At 60.1% G+C, this 18,302-nt stretch overlaps 1 protein-coding gene across 2 annotated transcripts in view; it reads left to right on the forward strand.

Annotated features, from left to right (window-relative positions):
* Positions 1–18,302, forward strand: part of PRKCB (protein kinase C beta) — a 296,895-nt gene that overhangs the window by 175,854 nt on the left and 102,739 nt on the right. For both annotated transcript variants that reach the window (XM_059692105.1, XM_059692104.1), the window contains exons 4-5: positions 3,178–3,289; positions 3,809–3,937. In XM_059692105.1, coding sequence (XP_059548088.1) covers positions 3,178–3,289; positions 3,809–3,937 — 241 coding nt within the window. The remainder of the gene's footprint in view (positions 1–3,177; positions 3,290–3,808; positions 3,938–18,302) is intronic.

Genomic DNA, 18,302 nt, shown 5'->3' on the forward strand with positions numbered 1-18,302 from the left:
GGATTGCATATCCCTTCCCCGAAGGGGACAACGGCTGCTCAGCCCGCAGCAATGTGTTAGTGTTGCCACTACTTGTGGTTTTTTTTAAAAGGAGCCAGAAATTTACATTTTGAGCTGACATTTCATGATTTTTAAATATTTTCAAATCAACGAAGTCAAATTTTTAAGAAGCACCATCTGGGCCAAAGGCAGCCTGTTTCCAAGCTCAGTTTGCAAGCATGGACGCCAGCTTGAGGCCCCTGAGCACGAGGGAGGCCCCGGGCGGGGGGTGGAGACGGGATGCAGAGGCCCCTCCGCCTGGCCGGGTGGGACCTGACTGTAGAACAGGATGCGGGAGGGATGGAGGTGGGCGCTGCACCTTTGAATGGGATCAAACAAGACGTGGGGAGCGTTCTGACTCGAGCTCCCTGGACCCCAGGGCCGGTCAGCAGGAGCCTCAGAGCTGGGAAGGGAAGTGTTTTGGTTAAAGACAGAGCTGACCTTTAACCCGTCCCACTAGCATAGGGTGCCAGCTGTGAAAATACTGACATGCTTTTCACCAATTGGTAAGTAGCCACTGGACCCATGAGCCTCCCCTTCATACCTTCTGCCCACCCTCTGCCCTGCTGGCCCCTCACCACCTCACCTCGCTATGACCGGCAATGAAAGGGTGAGCTCCCAGCACAGCCGCCCTGTTCCTCTGCCTGGTCAGTGGGCAGTGCCTGAACCCTAGGGCTGTAGCTCCCAGCCCTCCGCCCTGCTGCAGGTAGCGGCTGCCCACCTGGGTCGCTGACGCACGAAGGAGGAGGTGTAGAGGCCACGGGGGCGTCAGGTAGAATTGTAGGGCAGGTCCCCAGGGGACTGGCACCAGGCCCCATCCGAGGTCACGTGACCTTTGTCCTTGCTCCTCTCTCTTCCTTGGAGCCACCTCAGCCTGGGGCTGCCTGTCTCCTGGCCACCTGCGTCCCAGCCACTAGCCATGGAAGCCATTGGAGCCAAAGGTCACCCGCCTGCCAGTCACCTGTCCAGGGAGTGGGCCTCCGGGTGCAAACGCGTCCACCTCGGCGGTGGCACCACAGGGACAGGCACGGGCGGGCTCCCTCAGGGCTGTCCTGAGGCTCGCGGGTCCCGGGGACCGTGTGGCTGTATTCCGAGCTCTCCAGGTGGGAGAGGCGAGGGGCATGCCCTGCTCGGTCTAGTGTCTGAGGGACTGTGGGGTGGGGGGTGGAATGGGCACTGGCAAGCCTGGGTCCCCCTGAAAGCTAAGGCAGGGGACGAAGGAGGAGCCTCCACCAGCCTCCACGTGGACCGCAAATGAACTTCCCCGGCTGCTGGCCTGATTGGCTCCTTCCTCCTGGCCGGCTCTCGTGTGTCTGCACAGCTCTCCCCGCGTCGTTGTGGTTTTCTTAAGCAGCGCGTGCATCTGCAGGGCTCTCAGCGGTCAGGGGTGGTCTCAGCCCGCAGCTGCCACCACAGCTCTCCGGCTCAGCCGTGGCAGCCATGGCAGGGCCCTGCGCCTCCGCTCTCTCCGGTTCCTCACCTGTAAAGGGGGTGGGGGTGGGGTAGTAACTGGAACGTACTTCATAGGGGTGTTAGACGATTAAGTGCCTTCATGGCTGGTTGTCCCTGAAAATAGCTCCAGGCATGAGTCAAAGCTCAATAACTGAACTCTCGCTCTTTAAATATTTATCGAGCTCCTCCTCTATGCCAAACACAACATATGCCCCGGGATATAGCGGAGAGCACATTCCCTCATGATGCGCGCAGTCTGTCAGCTAGGGAGCTGGGTAAGCGGCTGTAACAAGTAGCCCTTAAATACGGTGACTGAAGATAGAAGGCAGGTTTTTTCTCAGGTGTCTGTCCTGAGGGACTAAGTCCAAGGCTAGTGAGGATGGTTTTATCCGTTCGACACCTGGCCCAAGTTTGAGTCTAGAGTGGTCACTTCCAGTTCTCACCGTCTTCCAGCTGGTGTGAAGGGGAGAGGGGCCCCAAGGGCCTGGGTGTTTAAACACCTCTCTTTTAAGGGAGCTGACCCCGCAGCGCGCATGTCCCATTGGCCAGAACTCAGTCACACCAGCCCACCAGCTGCAAGGCAGGCCGGGAAATGCGGTCTCTCACGGCGGCTGTGCTCTGCTGTAACTCCAGGATTCTGTTATTAAAGGGAAGAGCGGGTGTTGGTGGGAACCCGCAGTCTCCGCCACAGCCTGCGGACTCTTTATTGGACCTTGAACTTTGTTCTGCAGGAGATGAGGTCCTAGCAGAGGGCTTCATCCCAGATAGTGGTTCCCAACCTTCTTTTGGCCCCACCCCACCTCAGCATCTCTAAAATCCTGACCCCCCCCCCCCGCCCCGTGACATAGAATTCTTAATCTTCCAAAAGTGAGCTCCTAGCTCCTATTCACGTGGAGGAAGCCTAAAAGCCATTACCTTGGTCTAAACAAGCTTCCAAAGAACATGGCACCCATGAAAGAGAAAAATAAAAGAACGAAAGGACAGTTGAAGTACTGAGGAAGAGATCACTAAGAAATTGTTAAAAATATATTATATGAAAAAATCGCGAATAACATTTCAAGACATATAATAGAGAACTGAAATGCATAAATGTGTCAGTATATTTATAATAATAAAAGCGTAATATGCTAATTAAACTGGACAGCCGAAGACCTTCCGGATGACCTCTGGTTGAAGCCAGGGCCGCAAGGGCTGAGCCCCTTGCACGAATTTCATGCATCGGACCTCTAGTACATTATATACTGTATGTGAGGCCCCTAGAACCATAAGAAATGCAGAAAATGCACTGTTAATAACTCATTCTCCAATTGCCCCCCTTAAAAGTCAAATTGCCCCTGTGGGGCGTGTGCCCCCGTTGGGAACCACTGCACCAGAGGCCTGCTGAGAGGCGGAGGGAGAAGGGGAGCGAGTGCACGGTCTACCTGCCGTGGGCACTGTGCCTGCTGTCCCGGGAGTCCTTGCCGCAGGCAGGGACAGCCGGCTGGGTTCTCCGACGGAGGCCCCGCAGGCAGGCACAGCGAGCGCTCCTTGGCCCCTTCGGCCACTGGTTACCGGGCACCACGTGGGGCCCAGGCTCCAGCGAAGGTCCTGACAGGCGTGAGGCGTGGGGCGTGGGGCGGGCTCTCCAGGGACCCTGCAGAGGGACGCATGCGCTGACGCGGGCCTCTCCTCCTCTCTTGGCCTCAGGACCCCCGGAGCAAGCACAAGTTCAAGATCCACACCTACTCCAGCCCCACCTTCTGTGACCACTGCGGGTCGCTGCTGTACGGACTCATCCACCAGGGGATGAAATGTGACAGTAAGTACCCTGGCTCAGCGGCTCCACCTGCTGGCTGGCAGCACTTCCGGGCGAGCCCTGTCAGGGCTCCTGCTTATCTGCACCAATGGGAAGCCTTGGCCTCTTGCCCTCCCACCCCCCCTGCTGTGCTGGAGTGGGGGCTGCTGGGGTGTCAGCTTGGCCAAGTCCCCTCACGCACACCTTCCCTCACTTGTTCCCTGCCACCTGGTACTGAAGTTAGTGACTCTGGCTTCAGGGCCCGTGGGGTGTGTGGGGTGTGTGGGGTGTGTGGGGTGCACCCTTAGCCTTCGGGAGGCTGGACAAGCTCCACCTCCTCTGACCCTCAGGGTGGGGGTGGGGGTGGGGGTGGGGGTGGGGGTGGGGGGTGGAGGAGCCTCCTGGTGGGACCCAGCTGGCGGGCTGGCTGCGGCCAAGCTTGGGGGTCTCAGCCGCCTGGAAGGGAGGGGGGGAAGGAGGCCCCGTGCCTGGTGGGGACAGGCCTGCCACTCCCCGCCGACCCGCGCCTCGCCCCGCCCCCAGCCTGCATGATGAACGTCCACAAGCGCTGCGTGATGAACGTCCCCAGCCTCTGCGGCACGGACCACACGGAGCGCCGCGGCCGCATCTACATCCGGGCGCACATCGAGGGGCCCGTCCTCACCGTCCTCGGTAGGTGGCCGGGTGGGGGGCTGTTTCCATCACCGGCGGGCAGGGCCCCGCGACCGCCTCTGCTCCTGCCCCACAGCCCTTCCCCGCAGCACCTGGGGCTGGAGCTCAGGATGCACCCCCAACACCCACCCCCCCCTCAGTGTCTGTGGGTGTGCACCTCTGGCCCCCTTAGTAGGACAGCAGGGAAGTGGTGCTGGGCTCTTCCCATGCTTCCCGTGGGGAGAGGCGGGTCCCGATGAGAAACCCCGGGAGAGCGTCACTCCTGGGGCGGAGGTGCAGGGACTTCCCGTGCGTTGGAAGTATTTCTTTCTGGCACCTGACAGAGGCTTCGCTGGTCCCTGGTGCACACCCTCCATACCTTTGGTGCTTCTGAAATATTTCTAACAGGAAGGAGGGCCGCTCAGCCTGCTGGGGGGTGTGCAGTGGGACTGGGGACGAGAGAGCGAGGTGTCCGTCCTCCTGTCATGGGCCGTCCCAGAACCTCTGCCCCCCCAGGAAGCTCGGGCGAGGTGGAGGCCCGCTGTACGGCCAGCACGCGGCCACAAGCCGAGGCGAAACCAGCTCTGACCGGCCGAGCCTGGGATGTTATAGCTAACCAACGTAATTAGGGTTTCATCACTTGGTAACTTAGGAAATTGATCACGAAAGGGGCTGATTTTGCAAAAACTGGTCTGTGAGGCCCCAGAATGATTGATTCGGTAGCTCTGATGCGCTGGCCCTTGTAAAATACAATCCCTGTTTTAAGATGGGGGTCGTGACACCCGGTGCGCACCCACTGAATTGGTTTATCCTTTAAAAAGAAGGCAAGGGACACTTGGGGATTGTGGACAGGAGCCTGCAGTCACTTGTTCAAAAGTAGCTGATTTCCCAGGACTAAGCATGCGGGTGAGGGGGAAAAGTGAGGCCCTGCTGCCCTCTACTGTCACATTCTAGGAACTACAAGGCTCAAGTATGTGAAGGGACCTTTCAGCGGCGCCGCTCCCTTCAGGGTGGTCTGCATTGCTGGAGCTCATGAATGCAGGGCTCACACCCCGTCATCACGGTGGCCGAAGGCCCACCCGTTGTCCCCACTACAAAGAAGAAGTGATAGTTATGTGACGGGAAGGAAGGCAGCCGTCGTATTGCCATCTACAAGTGTATCAAATCCGCACATTGTACACCTTAAACTTGCACAGTGCTGCGTGTCAGTTATGTCTCAATTAAAAGGGCTGTCCATGTTCTCTTCCATTGCTCACCACAGCCTTGTGAATACCTATTATGCTCATTTTATGAAGCTCTGAGGCTCAGAAAAGTTATGCTTCCAAAACCTTACTCCATTAACAAGAAGAGTAAGAGTGATACAATAGCCGACCGGGCAGCAGGCGGAGAGGTGCCCACAGGTGGTCACGTGGGTCTGCTTGACCCTGAAGTGCACTGTATTCCAGCGCCCTGCACATCCACTGCTGTGGTTTAGTTGCCTCTTACGGGCATTCCTTGGGGAGTCTTTGTTCCAACTAATGCAATACAGTGTTCCTTCGAAGTCAAGGCCAAATCTTCCCCTTCGTTCCATGTTTGCTCTGGCAATCCTAGTATATGCCTATGAACATTCATTTCCTACAGCCGCCCCAACAAAATGCCACAAACAGATGGCCTAGTAGGACAGATACCCGTTCTCTACGTGATCCGGAGGCTGGAAGTCTGAATCCAAGGGCCGGCGGGGGAGGCTGGCTCCTTCGGAGGCGTGGAGGGAGTCTGGTCCCTGCCCTTCTCTGCGTTCCGGTGGCTGCCACCAGCCTCTGGTGTTCCCCAGTCTCTGCCTACATCACCTCCTGGTATTCCTTCCTGCATGCCTGTCTCAAATTTCCTCCTGTGAGGACACCAGTCACTGGATTAGGGACCCACCCTTCCTAGGATGGGTTGGTTACATCTGCCAAGGCCATATTTCCAAATAAGGTAATATTTACAGGTGCTGCGGTTAGGACTTGAATATATCTTTTGGGGGGACACAACTGAAATGGGAGAAGGGAGGAAAGTTGAGGTTCCTTTAAAGTGGGGGTAGAGCCCTGGCCAGTGTGGCTCAGTTGGTTGGACGTCATCCCATGCACTGATAGTTCACTGGTTCAATTCCCGGTCAGGGCACATGCCCAGGTTGCAGGTTTGTTCCCTGGTCGGGGTGTGTGGAACAGGCAAACCGATCGATGTTTCTCTCTCACATCGATGCTTCTCTCTCTCCCTCTCCCTTCCTCTCTCTCTAAAATCAATTAAAAAACATGAACGTGAGGGGCAGAGTATTTCCATGCTCAGAGTTCTGGTCACATTAATTGATAGCCACCAGCATTTGGATCACTCTGTGGTTGTCTGACTGCTTTGGTACTGGAGGGAGTGCTGCTGCTCTCACATGGAAGGGGAACTAAGACTCCGTGAGGCTGAGCAGCTCGCCTGGAGTCACGTGCAGGCCCCGGCCGCGGCACTCCGGGCACAGCCAGCCCTTGGCACGGGCTTGCTGATGGATTGGGATGGAAGAACCTTGTGCTTTGACTGTTGTTCTCTGAAAATAGAGCTAAGATGAGTTTCTTGTTCAAGCGATTCATGGGGCTGGTATGGGGCGAGGAGTGAGCATAGAGCAGGGAGAGGCTGAGTGGGAGCGTGGACGGCCGTTAGCCGCGCGGGGAACTTGGGCCCAGCATCCCCACCGTCAGCCCCTCCTCGGGCAAGAGGGCTGCACTGTGAGGACCGTCAGTCTCCCCAAATTCTGTCTCCCCCAACTCATATGTTGGAGACCCAACCCCCTGGAAGTGCTATGTGGAGATGGGTTTGGGAGTCCTAAGGGAGGGCTCCCCATGGGGTGAGTGGCGTTATGAGCGAAGGAGGAGGAAGAGCTCTCCCTGCCCTGGGAGGGCAGGACAAGGAGGCAGCCGCTGCCAGCAGGAAGCGGGTTCGCCCCAGGAGCCAATCAGCCTGCACCTCGAACCCAGACCCCCTCCACCGCCGTGAGAAACCAAGGTCTGCTGCTTGCGCCCAGCCCTGGTCAGTCTCCCTGCGGCTGCTGGGCTGGGCTGGGAGGGTGGCTTCTGTGTGGCTGCGGGATTATCCGGACACGAGGCAACTGTGGGCCTCCCCAGCCAGCACAGGGAGCAGGGCGGGGCCAGGGGCACGGGCGTGCCCAGTGATCTCCCGGGCAGCCTGGTTTCATGGTGGGGCCCCCAGGTCCCTCTTCCTTGATCTCAGCCGGACAGACCAGAGAGCTGAAGGCTGAGCCGCCCACGGAGGGGGCTCCGTGTGAGGACGCCTTGCCATTTGCTCTGAACACCACACGCGCTGTGCACACCAGCCCATCAGAGGCCACGCGCACTGTGCACACCGGCCCATCAGAGGCCACGCGCACTGTGCACACCGGCCCATCAGAGGCCACGCGCACTGTGCACACCGGCCCATCAGAGGCCACGCGCACTGTGCACACCGGCCCATCAGAGGCCACGTGCACTGTGCACTCCGGCCCATCAGAGGCCATGCGCATTGTGCGCACCGGCCCATCAGAGGCCGCACCGGCTGCAGTGCCTCTGAAGGGCCTGCCGCTTCCTGTGGCTGCTGACGCCAGGCCCGGCTTCCTCTCTGCTGCCAGGGGCCCTGCAGGTCTGGGTCAGAGTGGAAGCGGTCAGTTCTCCTGGTGACTCATCCCTGGCTCTCGCTGCCGGAGGACAGCCGGCTGGGTGGTCTCCCTCCTTTTCTTCCCGCTCCTTCCTCCGCCACCTGTGCCCTGGGTGGGCGGTCCATCTGCGCCATCTTCTTTCCTTCCCGCGGCTACGCCAGCTCCTCCTGTAGGTCCCGGCGTTCTCACCGTCAGGGAAGCCCCGCCTTCTCTGTTGTGGACGCTGGTGCCCTGGCCGCTGCCCGTGCCAGTGTGGGTTTCCTGTTGGGTGGGCGAGTGTCGCATCTCCCACACACTTTAAGCTCCACGAGAGCAGGCATGTGGCCCCGGCCCCGCGCTCTTCCGGCCCCTGGTGTGATGGGCCTCGCTCCGCACTAGTGACCGGCATGCAGGAAGGAGGGTGCTGATGGCGTGTAGGGAAGGAGGGTGCTGATGGCGTGTAGGGACGGAGGGTGCTGATGGCGTGTAGGGACGGAGGGTGCTGATGGCGTGTAGGGATGGAGGTGCTGATGGTGTGTAGGGACGGAGGTGCTGATGGCGTGTAGGAAGGAGGGTGCTGATGGCGTGTAGGGACAGAGGTGCTGATGGCGTGTAGGGACGGAGGTGCTGATGGCGCGTGGGACGGAGGGTGCTGATGGCGTGTAGGAAGGAGGGTGCTGATGGCATGTAGGGACGGAGGGTGCTGATGGCGTGTAGGGACGGAGGTGCTGATGGCGTGTAGGGACGGAGGTGCTGATGGCGTGTAGGGACGGAGGACTTCACAGACGGCCCCCAGCCACTGCTCTGCCATCAGGAGCGGCAGCTCACGTGGTCCTCCATTTCCCACCATTGTTTCCACAGGAAGGAGACCACGCAGAAAATCCTAGGGCCAGGTCCAAGCTCAGCATAAGTGTTGCTGAGCCCGGGAGCCACCCTCAGAGCCACGGCTCCCCTCGCTCCCTGGGTCTGTAGGAGGGAAAAGGCCCAGCAGTGGGACTTGTAGAAACGTATGGGCACCATCACGCCCAATGGGTACGGGAGCCGGCCATCCGGCGGCAGGAGCCCAGGTCGAAGGTGGGGAGTTGATGAAGCCCACGTCCTTACATATTTAATCCCTGGCAACCCAGTGTCTCCCTCTGAACGTGCAACAGGCATCCCGTCCTTCCCGTCATTCCCATCCCACCTCCATTGCAGCCGCTGCAAACCCTTCGCCACCCCCAATCCACACCCACAGTTACACGCACAGAAGCGGCGTTCCTGAGGGAGCTGAAGGAGTGCTTCTGTGTGGCTTGCTTGGGGCTTCTGTCGGGGTTCTCTGTGCGACCTTCCTAGCTGAATAGCTCCCGTTCATATCCACCCATTCTATCCAGCGTGTGGTATTCAGGTCCTTTCCAAGCTGTGACCTTCACTCGTCAGAATAAGGAGGCACCCACGAGACATCGTTCTTGATGGCCATTGGGGCAAGCTGAGGGCTGCACCTCCCCTACTTAGGGGTGAGGGGAGGTGAGGTAGTTTGGAGTGATTAGGTGTTTCCGGGCTGAAGGCTTTCAGCTTGTTGCCTGCCCCCCCCCCCCCCCCCCGCAAGCTGGCTCTCTGCTCTAAAGGGAAAGAGAAGAGGGGAGGAAAGGGGACTGTCATGGTGGTAACTCCTCATGTGTTAATATCTCAGCATTCCTCTGCGAGCCTCAGTGGGTCAGAACATGCTCATAAGGTAGGCTGCTGGCCACCAGGGGGCAGTCTTGCCTTGGAAGCGGCCCTCCCCGGAGGCTCTCTTCCAAGAGTTGCTCAGACCTGTGGACCACGGGGGGGGGGGGGGGGGGGGGGGGGGGGGGGGGGGGGGGCGTGGCAGAGGGGAGTACAGCGGCCCCCAGGGCCCTGAGGCCAGGGAGAGGAGGGCGCTTCTCCAGGCCACACGCCACAGAGCGGGGACAGGACCCAGCCCCTCCCTTAGACGTGGCCGGTTAGTACCCCCCACCCCCACCTTTTAGCATAAAAAATGTGCAACAGACAGCAGCGTTGAAAGAACCTCACCACGAACACCCGCTTGTCCGCCCTGGGCTTCTGCCACCACATTCGCTGCACTCGCCTAGTCCGCGTCCCTGCATCTCGCTCTCCCCCACCAGTCATCTCAGTTTTGATACCTTCTGAAGTAAGGTGCGGGCAGCGGGCCGCCCCCTGAACACTGCAGCATCACCTAGAACTCAGGGCTTGTTTTGTTTTTACTTTTGAGATTAAACGTAATAGAGTGACGCGCACACATCCGTGCGCAATGGCTGGGTTTTGTGAGATGGGTACCGCTGAGGGACCTCGCCCCTGTCTGGTTCACCCTCTTTTCTGCTGTCACAGCGGCCACTGGGGCTCTGGGACAAGCCACGCACGCCATCCCAAGAGCAACGCCCTGTGTGGCAGACATGCACCCCGGCCCCCACACTCACAAGCTCTGGGAACGGGGCCCATGGTACCCAGGATTCCTTAGAGTTCCTCATACTTGATGGTGGTTAGGTTTCCTTTTTTTTTAAAGAAATTGCAGTGCAGTGAAATCGGTGTATTGAAAACACTTCGTTGTGTCCTCACTGGAGAGAAAATTCCCTGAAACAAACTCGTTTCTCTGCCGTGGCTTTGTCATGAGGAAGCTGAGTGAAGTCATAGCTGCATCCAGGGCACGCTGACCGTCGCTTTCAGTGTGTTGTAGGTGAGGTCTGCACACCCCTGGGGCTGGGCCACAGCCCGCCTGCCCTTCCTCCGCGGCCTTGGGCCTGTGAAGCGGCCGGTCGGTGTCCTGGCTGGTGTCCTGGACACCGAAGGAGACGGGTTGATTTGAGGAGATGGAGGGAGCTGAGGTCTTTTTCTCCACGTTTCTTCTCTTCTTCCCTGAGTGTTAAAGACGCGTAAGAATGGTCAAGCCCAGCCACGGCCCAAGGCCCCAAGCCCTGGGATGTGCTGGATGCACCGTGGCTGTTCCTCAGAGTCCCTGCCGAACCGCGTGAAGGGGGCGGCCAGGCCTGCAGGGCTGCGCGGGCCACTGCCGGGGGGGGGGGCGGGGGGGCCGACGTGGTCCAGCAGTACTTGTCAAAATATGTACATATTACCCTTGGGAAATCTGTCCTATTGGAATGAAGCACCAGCACACAGGGAAATAACGCCCAGAACAAGTATGTTTACTGATGTGCAGTTCCCAGTGGCAAAGAGTTGGAGTTGCCCAGTGACGGTGTACCCATTCTGTGGGCTACTGTGACACAGTTGTTGAAAACCATGAATTAAAATGGGTGTGTGTGTGACTACGGAACTGGTCTGGACGTGGGAACTGGTCCCGCAGATGTACTCACTTTGTGAAAATGTATCAAACTGTGTCATTACGATTTGATACTTGTTATATGTATAGTATACTTCATATGACACTTTTATTATTTAAAAACTTAAATAATTAAAGTTCTAACTAATTAAAAACCAAACAAAACACCAAAGCATCAGAACTACAGCTAATGCCCTGCAGCAGGGGCTGGGAAACTATGGCCTATGGGCCAGATATGGCCCACTGCTTGTTTTTATAAATAAAGTTTTATTGGCACACAGCCACACCCATTCATTTCCATGTTGCCTCTGGCTGCTTTCATGATAGGCTGCATGGTCTGCAAAGCCTAACCTATTACTCTGTGGCCTTCCCTGGAAACATTGCCAACCCATGACATGGAGGGCCATCTCTGATGCACTAAGTGAGAGGCCTGCATTGCATAAAAATATATTTAGCTTGATCTCATTTCGAAGAAATAAGCAGCAGCGACAGATGCGTTCTGTGTGTGGAGTTATGTTTGTATTTTTGTCAGGGTGGGGAGCAGGGAGTGGAAGGCTGCAAACCCCGGATTGCAGGGAGGGCTGGGGAAGTGGGACTGGGAGGCGCTGGGTGGGGAAAAAACAGGAAAATTCTAAATAGGAAAAGCTCTCGTAACTAAACGTTCCACCAACCAGAGCAGGGAAACAAGTGGCTGATCCCACGACAGGTGTCGGTGACTGCGGGCTGGGGGTGCTCCCAAGCTTGGGCAGGGCCGGGCCCAGGTTCTGCCTGGTGCTTTCGGGTTCTTGCCGTCATAGTGTGTGTCTTGCGTGGCCTCCACCCCCAGAGCGGGGCCTGCTCACTGACCCTTGGTGTCTGCCACCTGATGGCTTTCTGCCGCCCTCGTCACGGCATCCCCTCACTGTTCCTTGCCTGGCTGAGCCCACCCGCCTCTAGGTCTGACCGTTCCCCACTGTGTGGCCGGCGCAGAGCTCTGGGGGAGGTTCACGCTTCCGAATAGGCTGGCCCTGGCTGCTGCGAGCGCTCGGGGACCAGCAGCAGCAGCGTCGCCGGAGCAGGTTAGAGATGCAGATGTCGGTTCCATCCAGACCTGCACAGTCAGAATCCACATTTCAGCCACCTCCCAGGCGATGTGTACGCACCCTGAAACGCCATAAAATTCCTTGCTGTGACTGACAGGGGGACAGGGGAGTGTGTCTGGTCTACCAGGTGGTGGCTTTCCCAGGCCCTGTTCCCGTAAGGGGGTGGGGCTGCCACGGTTTCGGGGATGGGTGGGAGGCGGTGGAGAGCCATCCAGCCCCACCTCGGCCTCCGAGAAGGCCCTGGCCCCTGGGCCCACGTGACGCTCTGGTGTCAGTACCCCGGGGCCGGAACCCCCTTTCCTCTGTGGCCGAACCACCCACGTGCCCTGCAGTAAGACCCAGGTAGCAACAGCCCCTGGCTCAGCCCTTCAGTGCAATGGCCTGAGCCTCCCTTCCCTGCTTTGCTGTGGTCTCTGCGCCCCCTGCCCGCAGAAAGCTTTCCTTACTCTCTGGCCTGTTCTGGCTGCAAGGCTCTACCTGAGCCAGGAGAGGCTGCGCTCACAGGCTTGAGCGGCCTTAGGACGCAGGCCGGAGTGAGAGTCCTGGCTCCAGCTGACCCTGTGAGCGAGCTGCACAGGCGCCTGCCCTGTGGCCCCTGTCTGCTTCCCAGTGAGGGAAATGAACCTGAAGCAGACAGACGTGATAAAGGCCTAAAGAAAGCAAAACAAAGCAGTGGTGTGCTTGAGGGCGGCCGGGGGTCATCGCCAGGGCCTTTGGTGGCGACCTGAATGGTGAGCAGGCGGGAGCCAGCTTGCTGGAAATCCAGGGAACAGCATGCCAGGCAGAGGGAACAGCAGAGGCAACGGCCCCGAGGGAGCAGCGAGGCCGTGTGCCTTGCAGGAGCGGACAGAGAGCGGAGCGGCTGGAGCCTAGTGATGAGGCCGGTGGGTAGACCGGGCCGCCAAGGCCTTGTGAGGGAGCAGTGTGGGCTGGGCGGGTCCCAGGTGGCTCCCTGGGGGAGGCAGATGGCACAGATAGGAGGCGAGCCTTTGTTACCGCGCTGCCAACACTTACAGGATAATGAAGCCAGGCCCCAGCAAAGCTGGTGGAATCAAGGGCGTCCAGAAGGCTCTCCCAGCCTCACATGGAACCCCAGCAACACCCTGTGAGATGCTTACTAGTTAGTGTCCGCTCCGTGTGACAGACAGGAAACTGAGGCAGCGGGAGGTTCAGTGACTCACACCGCCAGGAAGAGGTAGAGCCGGGACTCCCGTGCTCTGGGCTGGGGCACCGTCGACTCGCCTCCTCCCTCCTGGGGGCCGGTGGGGCAATGTTAGCCCCCTGTCTGCTGTGCTTCCTTGTGCGGAGGTCTTCCTCTCCGTGCACCCCTGGGGGCTCCCTGGGCCCTGCTGTTGGGGTGGCGCTCCCAGGCTGCAGGGCCGCTGCCCATGCTGGTGGCGCTCGTCTTAGAGGCTCGTGGACGCGGGGCTAGGGCAGTGGGCGCTGGACGCGGGGGCGGTGGGTGCTGGACATGGGGGCGGGCAGTGGTGTGGGCGCTGAGCGGCTCGTTAAAGTCGCACCGCTGTGAAGTGGCCGACCGGACCTGGGATTCCAACCCTGGGCTCTCTGACTCCAGGGCCCTGCCCCTGACCATGCGCCCCCTGCCTCCTTGAGTGCGGTGGGCGTGGGGGCAGCGGAGCTGAGGAATCTGGAGGGGGGAGGGCACTCAGCTGGTGGTGGGGGGGGGAAAGGTCACTGCAGTCTCCTGGGAGCTGCTCACTGACCATTAGAAGGTGCTCCCCTGGAAGCGTGGGGACTCACACGGGCGGGAGAAGCAAGGCCCGGGAGTGCTGAGAGGTCAGGTCCGAAGGTCAGGAAGGGCAGTGGCCCAGGCCGGTGGACTCGGCAGGGAATCCAGTAACCCCGACCCGCCGAGCTGATGAGCCCTGTGAAGCTCCTCCTGGATGGCGCCCAGCGGCGGCAGCTGTCACTCGCCCGCAGACAGGGCTGGGGCGCCCAGCCTTTCCGCTCCGGGAAGCTGCCCACGCCCTCAGCGCGGCTTCCGGCCCGATCCCACCGCCCAGGCCGCCCGCCCCACGGGGCAGAGCCACGCAGGCCCGCCGAGCACCCTCTGCCGCCGGAGCAGCCCCCCGATGGGCACGGTGCCAGGCGGAGGAGGGCCTTCGGGGGCCGAGGAGGAGGTGGGCGCCTCCCTCATTCTAGACCTGCGCCCCTCAGCCTCCCTCTGCGGCCCCGGTCCTGGTGGTCCTGTTCTCCTTCCTTCCAGGAAACGGGTCCTGGCTCTCAGCGCGTGTCACCGACCATGACCAGCAGGCCAAGACCCGCCCTGTGCCCAACGCCGCTCTAGACGAAGGCAGAGGGCATCAGTGGAGGACTAGACGGGTTTATTCCAGCTCAGGCTGCAGGCTTTCCTGCTGAGGCCCAGGCGGCCTTTGCGCCCCGGGGGTTCCTGTCCTTGCCGCAGGAGAGGCGACAGTGTCAGCAAACGGGTGTGACTGTGTTCCCAGGAAACTTTTCTAGTATTTGCAGAAACAGGGCAGCGCATTTGGCCCGCGGGCTGTAGGTTGCAGGCCTCTGTCCCGAGACAGACCGTGAAGTCGGTGAATAAGAACACCCAGCAGATGGGATGGAGGGTGCTGAGGGGAAAGTAGAGCAGAAAGAGGGCTGGGCGGGGACAGGACTTGCAGAGTCAGATGTGTGGCCGGGAAGCAGGCCCTGAGGCGGGGACATCGGAGCAGAGACTCTGAAGGAGCAGAGGAGGGCGCATGCAGCTCCTGGCGGCAGAGCATTCCAGGCCGAGGAGCAGCCGTGCAAAGGCCCTGTGGCAGGAGCATGCACAGCCTGCCTGAGGAAGTGGCAGGAGGCTTGGGAGTCATGGTGGGAGGGCCGAGGTGGCACGGAGGCAGCTGCCGTGGGCTTTGTAATTCTCGCTAAGGGATCTGAGCGACGGCACTGGGTTGCCATGGCAGCCTTCGTGCGTGGGAACCCATTCTCATGGCTCCGGTAGCTCTGACAGCTCCTTTAAGTTATAAACGCCCAACTTCATTTCTTGTTTCCTCAACTAGAGGCAGCATCGCACGGCTTTGTATTTTGTAAGAGGTACCAGCATTGTGCCAGGCACTTCACATGCACCATCATTGGGTCCCTCTGAGATCCATACAGCTCTTGCCCCCGTTCGACACAGGAAGGAAACTGAAGCTGAGAAAGGTGCAGTGACTTGCCCTCGGTCACACAGCAAGAAGGACCAGAGCCGGGATTTGAACCCAGTCTGCCTTCATACGGAGATCCCAGTGCCCACATTACACGAGGGCAGTGCTAACCCTCCAAGGGTGCTGTGTGTGTGTCAGTCAAACCCAACGGGAACCCTCCTGAGAGGGAAAGGCCCCCGTGGGAACCGACCACCTGCTCCGGCTCCTCCACGTGCTGTGGGCGCAGCTGGACCCTCAGCACCGGACTTGCGTGCAGCGGGTCCGCATTGTTCCAACACAGCCTCTTGGAAATACTTGGAGTTTTCTTGTCCGTCTCTGTGCATGATGTAACCACAGCTTTATTTAGTTGGCCATCCGTCCCGGAATAGTGTGCTCTCCATCTGTCTGCCTCGCTGTGGTCTGACTGAGGCCTTGTTTTCCTGGAGGGCGGAGGCTGCTGTGTGGGCTTGCTGTGCAGACACCCCCTCTCCCTCAGCGTACCCCCACCCCCTAATTGGGTGACAGAGCTGGGCTCCTGTTAAGTATGCAGTGCAAATGAGATGCAGATGAGGGCCTGCAGTGGCAGGGGCCCGGGGTCCAGCTCTGGGAGCTTTTGTCCCGCCTCACCAGGAGCCCAAACACACCCGAGAGTTCCTTCGCATCCCTTCTGCCACCCAAGGCCTCTTAATGAGGGCAGAAGTGGCTGCTCCCGCCACGGCCTCAGACACCTGGTGCTTGGGGGCTAGAGAGGCAGCTAGCTCCCCAGACACCTGGTGCTTGGGGGCTAGAGAGGCAGCTAGCTCCCCGGGCTGTCAGTGCCCTGAGTTATGTCAGCCGCCTGCTGGGCTTGGAGGAGTGCGGGAGGGAGGGAGGGAGGGAGGGAGGGAGGGAGGGAGGGGGAGGGAACTGGCTGCTATTGTCCGTTCCTCCTCCTCCTGGCAGTTGGGGGAGGCAGCCACGGATGGCTGGATTGGGGCTCCCGCGGCCCCCATGGCCCTCCCAGGTGCCTGCTTCTGCTAGAGATTGGACACTGCAGGGACTGAGTGTGAGCCTGTCTCCCCCGCCCCCAGTTGAGGATCAATGATCCTTTGATTTTATTTCTTTTCATCTAACCCCCTGTCTTCACCTGTAGCTTGACAACATCCCAACCCCAGTGGCCTTTGAGCTGAGAAAGCAAAGTGACCCAAACTGCAGGAAACTGTGGAGGGCTGGTGGGGTGCCCGGGGGACAGTCACAGAGCCAGCGGACGCTCCGCATCTCTGCTGCTCTCTCCTTGTTCTGTGGGGTGTGTGCCCTGCTGCTCCCCCGACATTAAAGTCCCCTCTAAATGTTAACATAAAACACACAACACAAGGGCCTTGGTGTGCGGCAGTGCTGAGCTCTCCCTGCACCTGCACCTGCACCAGCACCAGCACCAGCACCAGCACCAGGCCCAGGCCCAGGTGGGATGGGCTCAGGGAGCACGCTGATGGCCCCAGGCCCCGCGCTGGTGGTGATGGAGGGCTGGTCGGGGCCTGCTTGTCTGAGTCTGCAGGCCAGGCCCCCAGCCGCTGTGGCAACCGGAGGGTTTAGGGATTGAACCTGCGACTTGGCTGTGACGAACCTGCTTCCTTCCAGCCGCCCAGATGCACAGCTCCCTCTCCCTCCCCGCAGCCTGCCTCATGCTTCCTGACGGCTCCCTGACCCGGGCTGGCCACTGTCTCTGCCTCCATCGGCTCCAGAGACAGTCCTGGGGCTCGCGGGCTACCGGGTCCCTAGGCAGGACGGTGCGTCGGCAGCCCCTCCGCTGGGGGTGTCTTGTCTGCAGATTTCTTCAGCAGCAGCACTGCCCGCTGGGCCGCCAGGAGGGTGGTTGGCGGGGGCTTGGTGTCTGAGAGTCAGTGGGAAAGGCGCGTGCCCCTGGGCCTGCTGTCTGGCCTGTACTTGGAGAGATGAAAGGCAGCTTTCATGGGCGTTTGCCCTCTGAAATCCTCTTCTCACCCAGCGGAGGGAGGGGCCATCCTAAAAGGAGATCTCGAGGCTTCTGGGAGCCTTCACTTGAAAGCAAGACAGCCCCCCCGCCCCCCCCCCCCCCGCCCCAGAGAGCCTGCAGGCCAGTGCTCCCAGCCGCCCGCTCTCGCCAGCTCCTCTCTCTTTGCCCACTTGCCGTGATGTGTGATGTGGTCTCTGTTCCCTGTGACCTGGCTCCCTCTCGCCCTTGCTTTTCCTCCACGAACCGGCATCCTGGCCACTTCAGCATCTCCTACCCAGAAGGGCCACCCCCGAGCCTTTTCCAAAGAAGCCCCTTCCAGGCCCTCGGTCCCCTTCCCCGTCTAACACTGTTTCGTGGCGACATGCATCTGTCCTGTGTTTGTGCTTCTTGCCCGTCTCCCTGCACTGGATGGAGGGCAAGAGCCTACCTCAGTGTGCACAGCGCCCACTGGCACGTGCAGAGATGAAGTGCCGGCAGAGGGCTCGCTGGGTGGGCTGTCGGCGGAAGCAGCCACGCGGCGAAGGCCCCGGCGTGGAGGCGCGGTGCCAGGCGTGCTGAGCCCGCAGGGTGCAGCTGCGGGGACGCGCCCAGCCGGCAGCTCAGGGACATCCGGGAGCTTGGGTGTTAGTCAGTGGTAGGTGGCAGGGAGCGGCCAAGACTTGGTCTAGAGAAGAGGATTGTCAGGGGGATGGATGAGGTGTGCATTCGAATCCAGGAAGCGACAGCAAATGGACAGGCGAGAATAAATGGATGTGGAGGATGGGGGAGGATGGGGGAGTCAGGGATTAAGTGCGATTTGTGCTCAGGAGGATGTGTGGATAGTGGGTGCGACGCACAGTCAGGGTTTTGCCTGAGACGGTTGGGCTCCATGGGTGACTTGTGTCCAGTAGGCAGGGGGGGTCCGGCAAACGGAGCTGAGGCGGGGGGTCTGGATAGAGTGGCAGAAGCTGAAGCGTTGGGGCTGTCGGGTGAGAGAGGGGGTGGGAGGCAGCATGGTGGGGCCTGGGAGGGGCGGCCACTCCAGGGTGAGTGAGGAAGAGGAGCCGGGAGGGAGCAGAGAAAGTGCTCCGGGTGGAAGAAGGGGCCCGCAGGGCTGAGGTCACAGGAGCAGGGAGGGCAGAGGCCAAGAAGGCAGGTGCGGCCCCCACAGTTCAGGGGAGCACAGGCTGGGAACCCAGTCACTGGATTCGGTCATGCAACGTAGGGCCGCGCGGATCAGTGGCCCTGGCTGTCACGGAGGAAGTGAAGCGTGGACGATGCTGC

The sequence above is a fragment of the Myotis daubentonii genome, chromosome 4, assembly GCF_963259705.1.
Source record: "Myotis daubentonii chromosome 4, mMyoDau2.1, whole genome shotgun sequence".
Lineage (NCBI taxonomy): Eukaryota > Metazoa > Chordata > Mammalia > Chiroptera > Vespertilionidae > Myotis > Myotis daubentonii.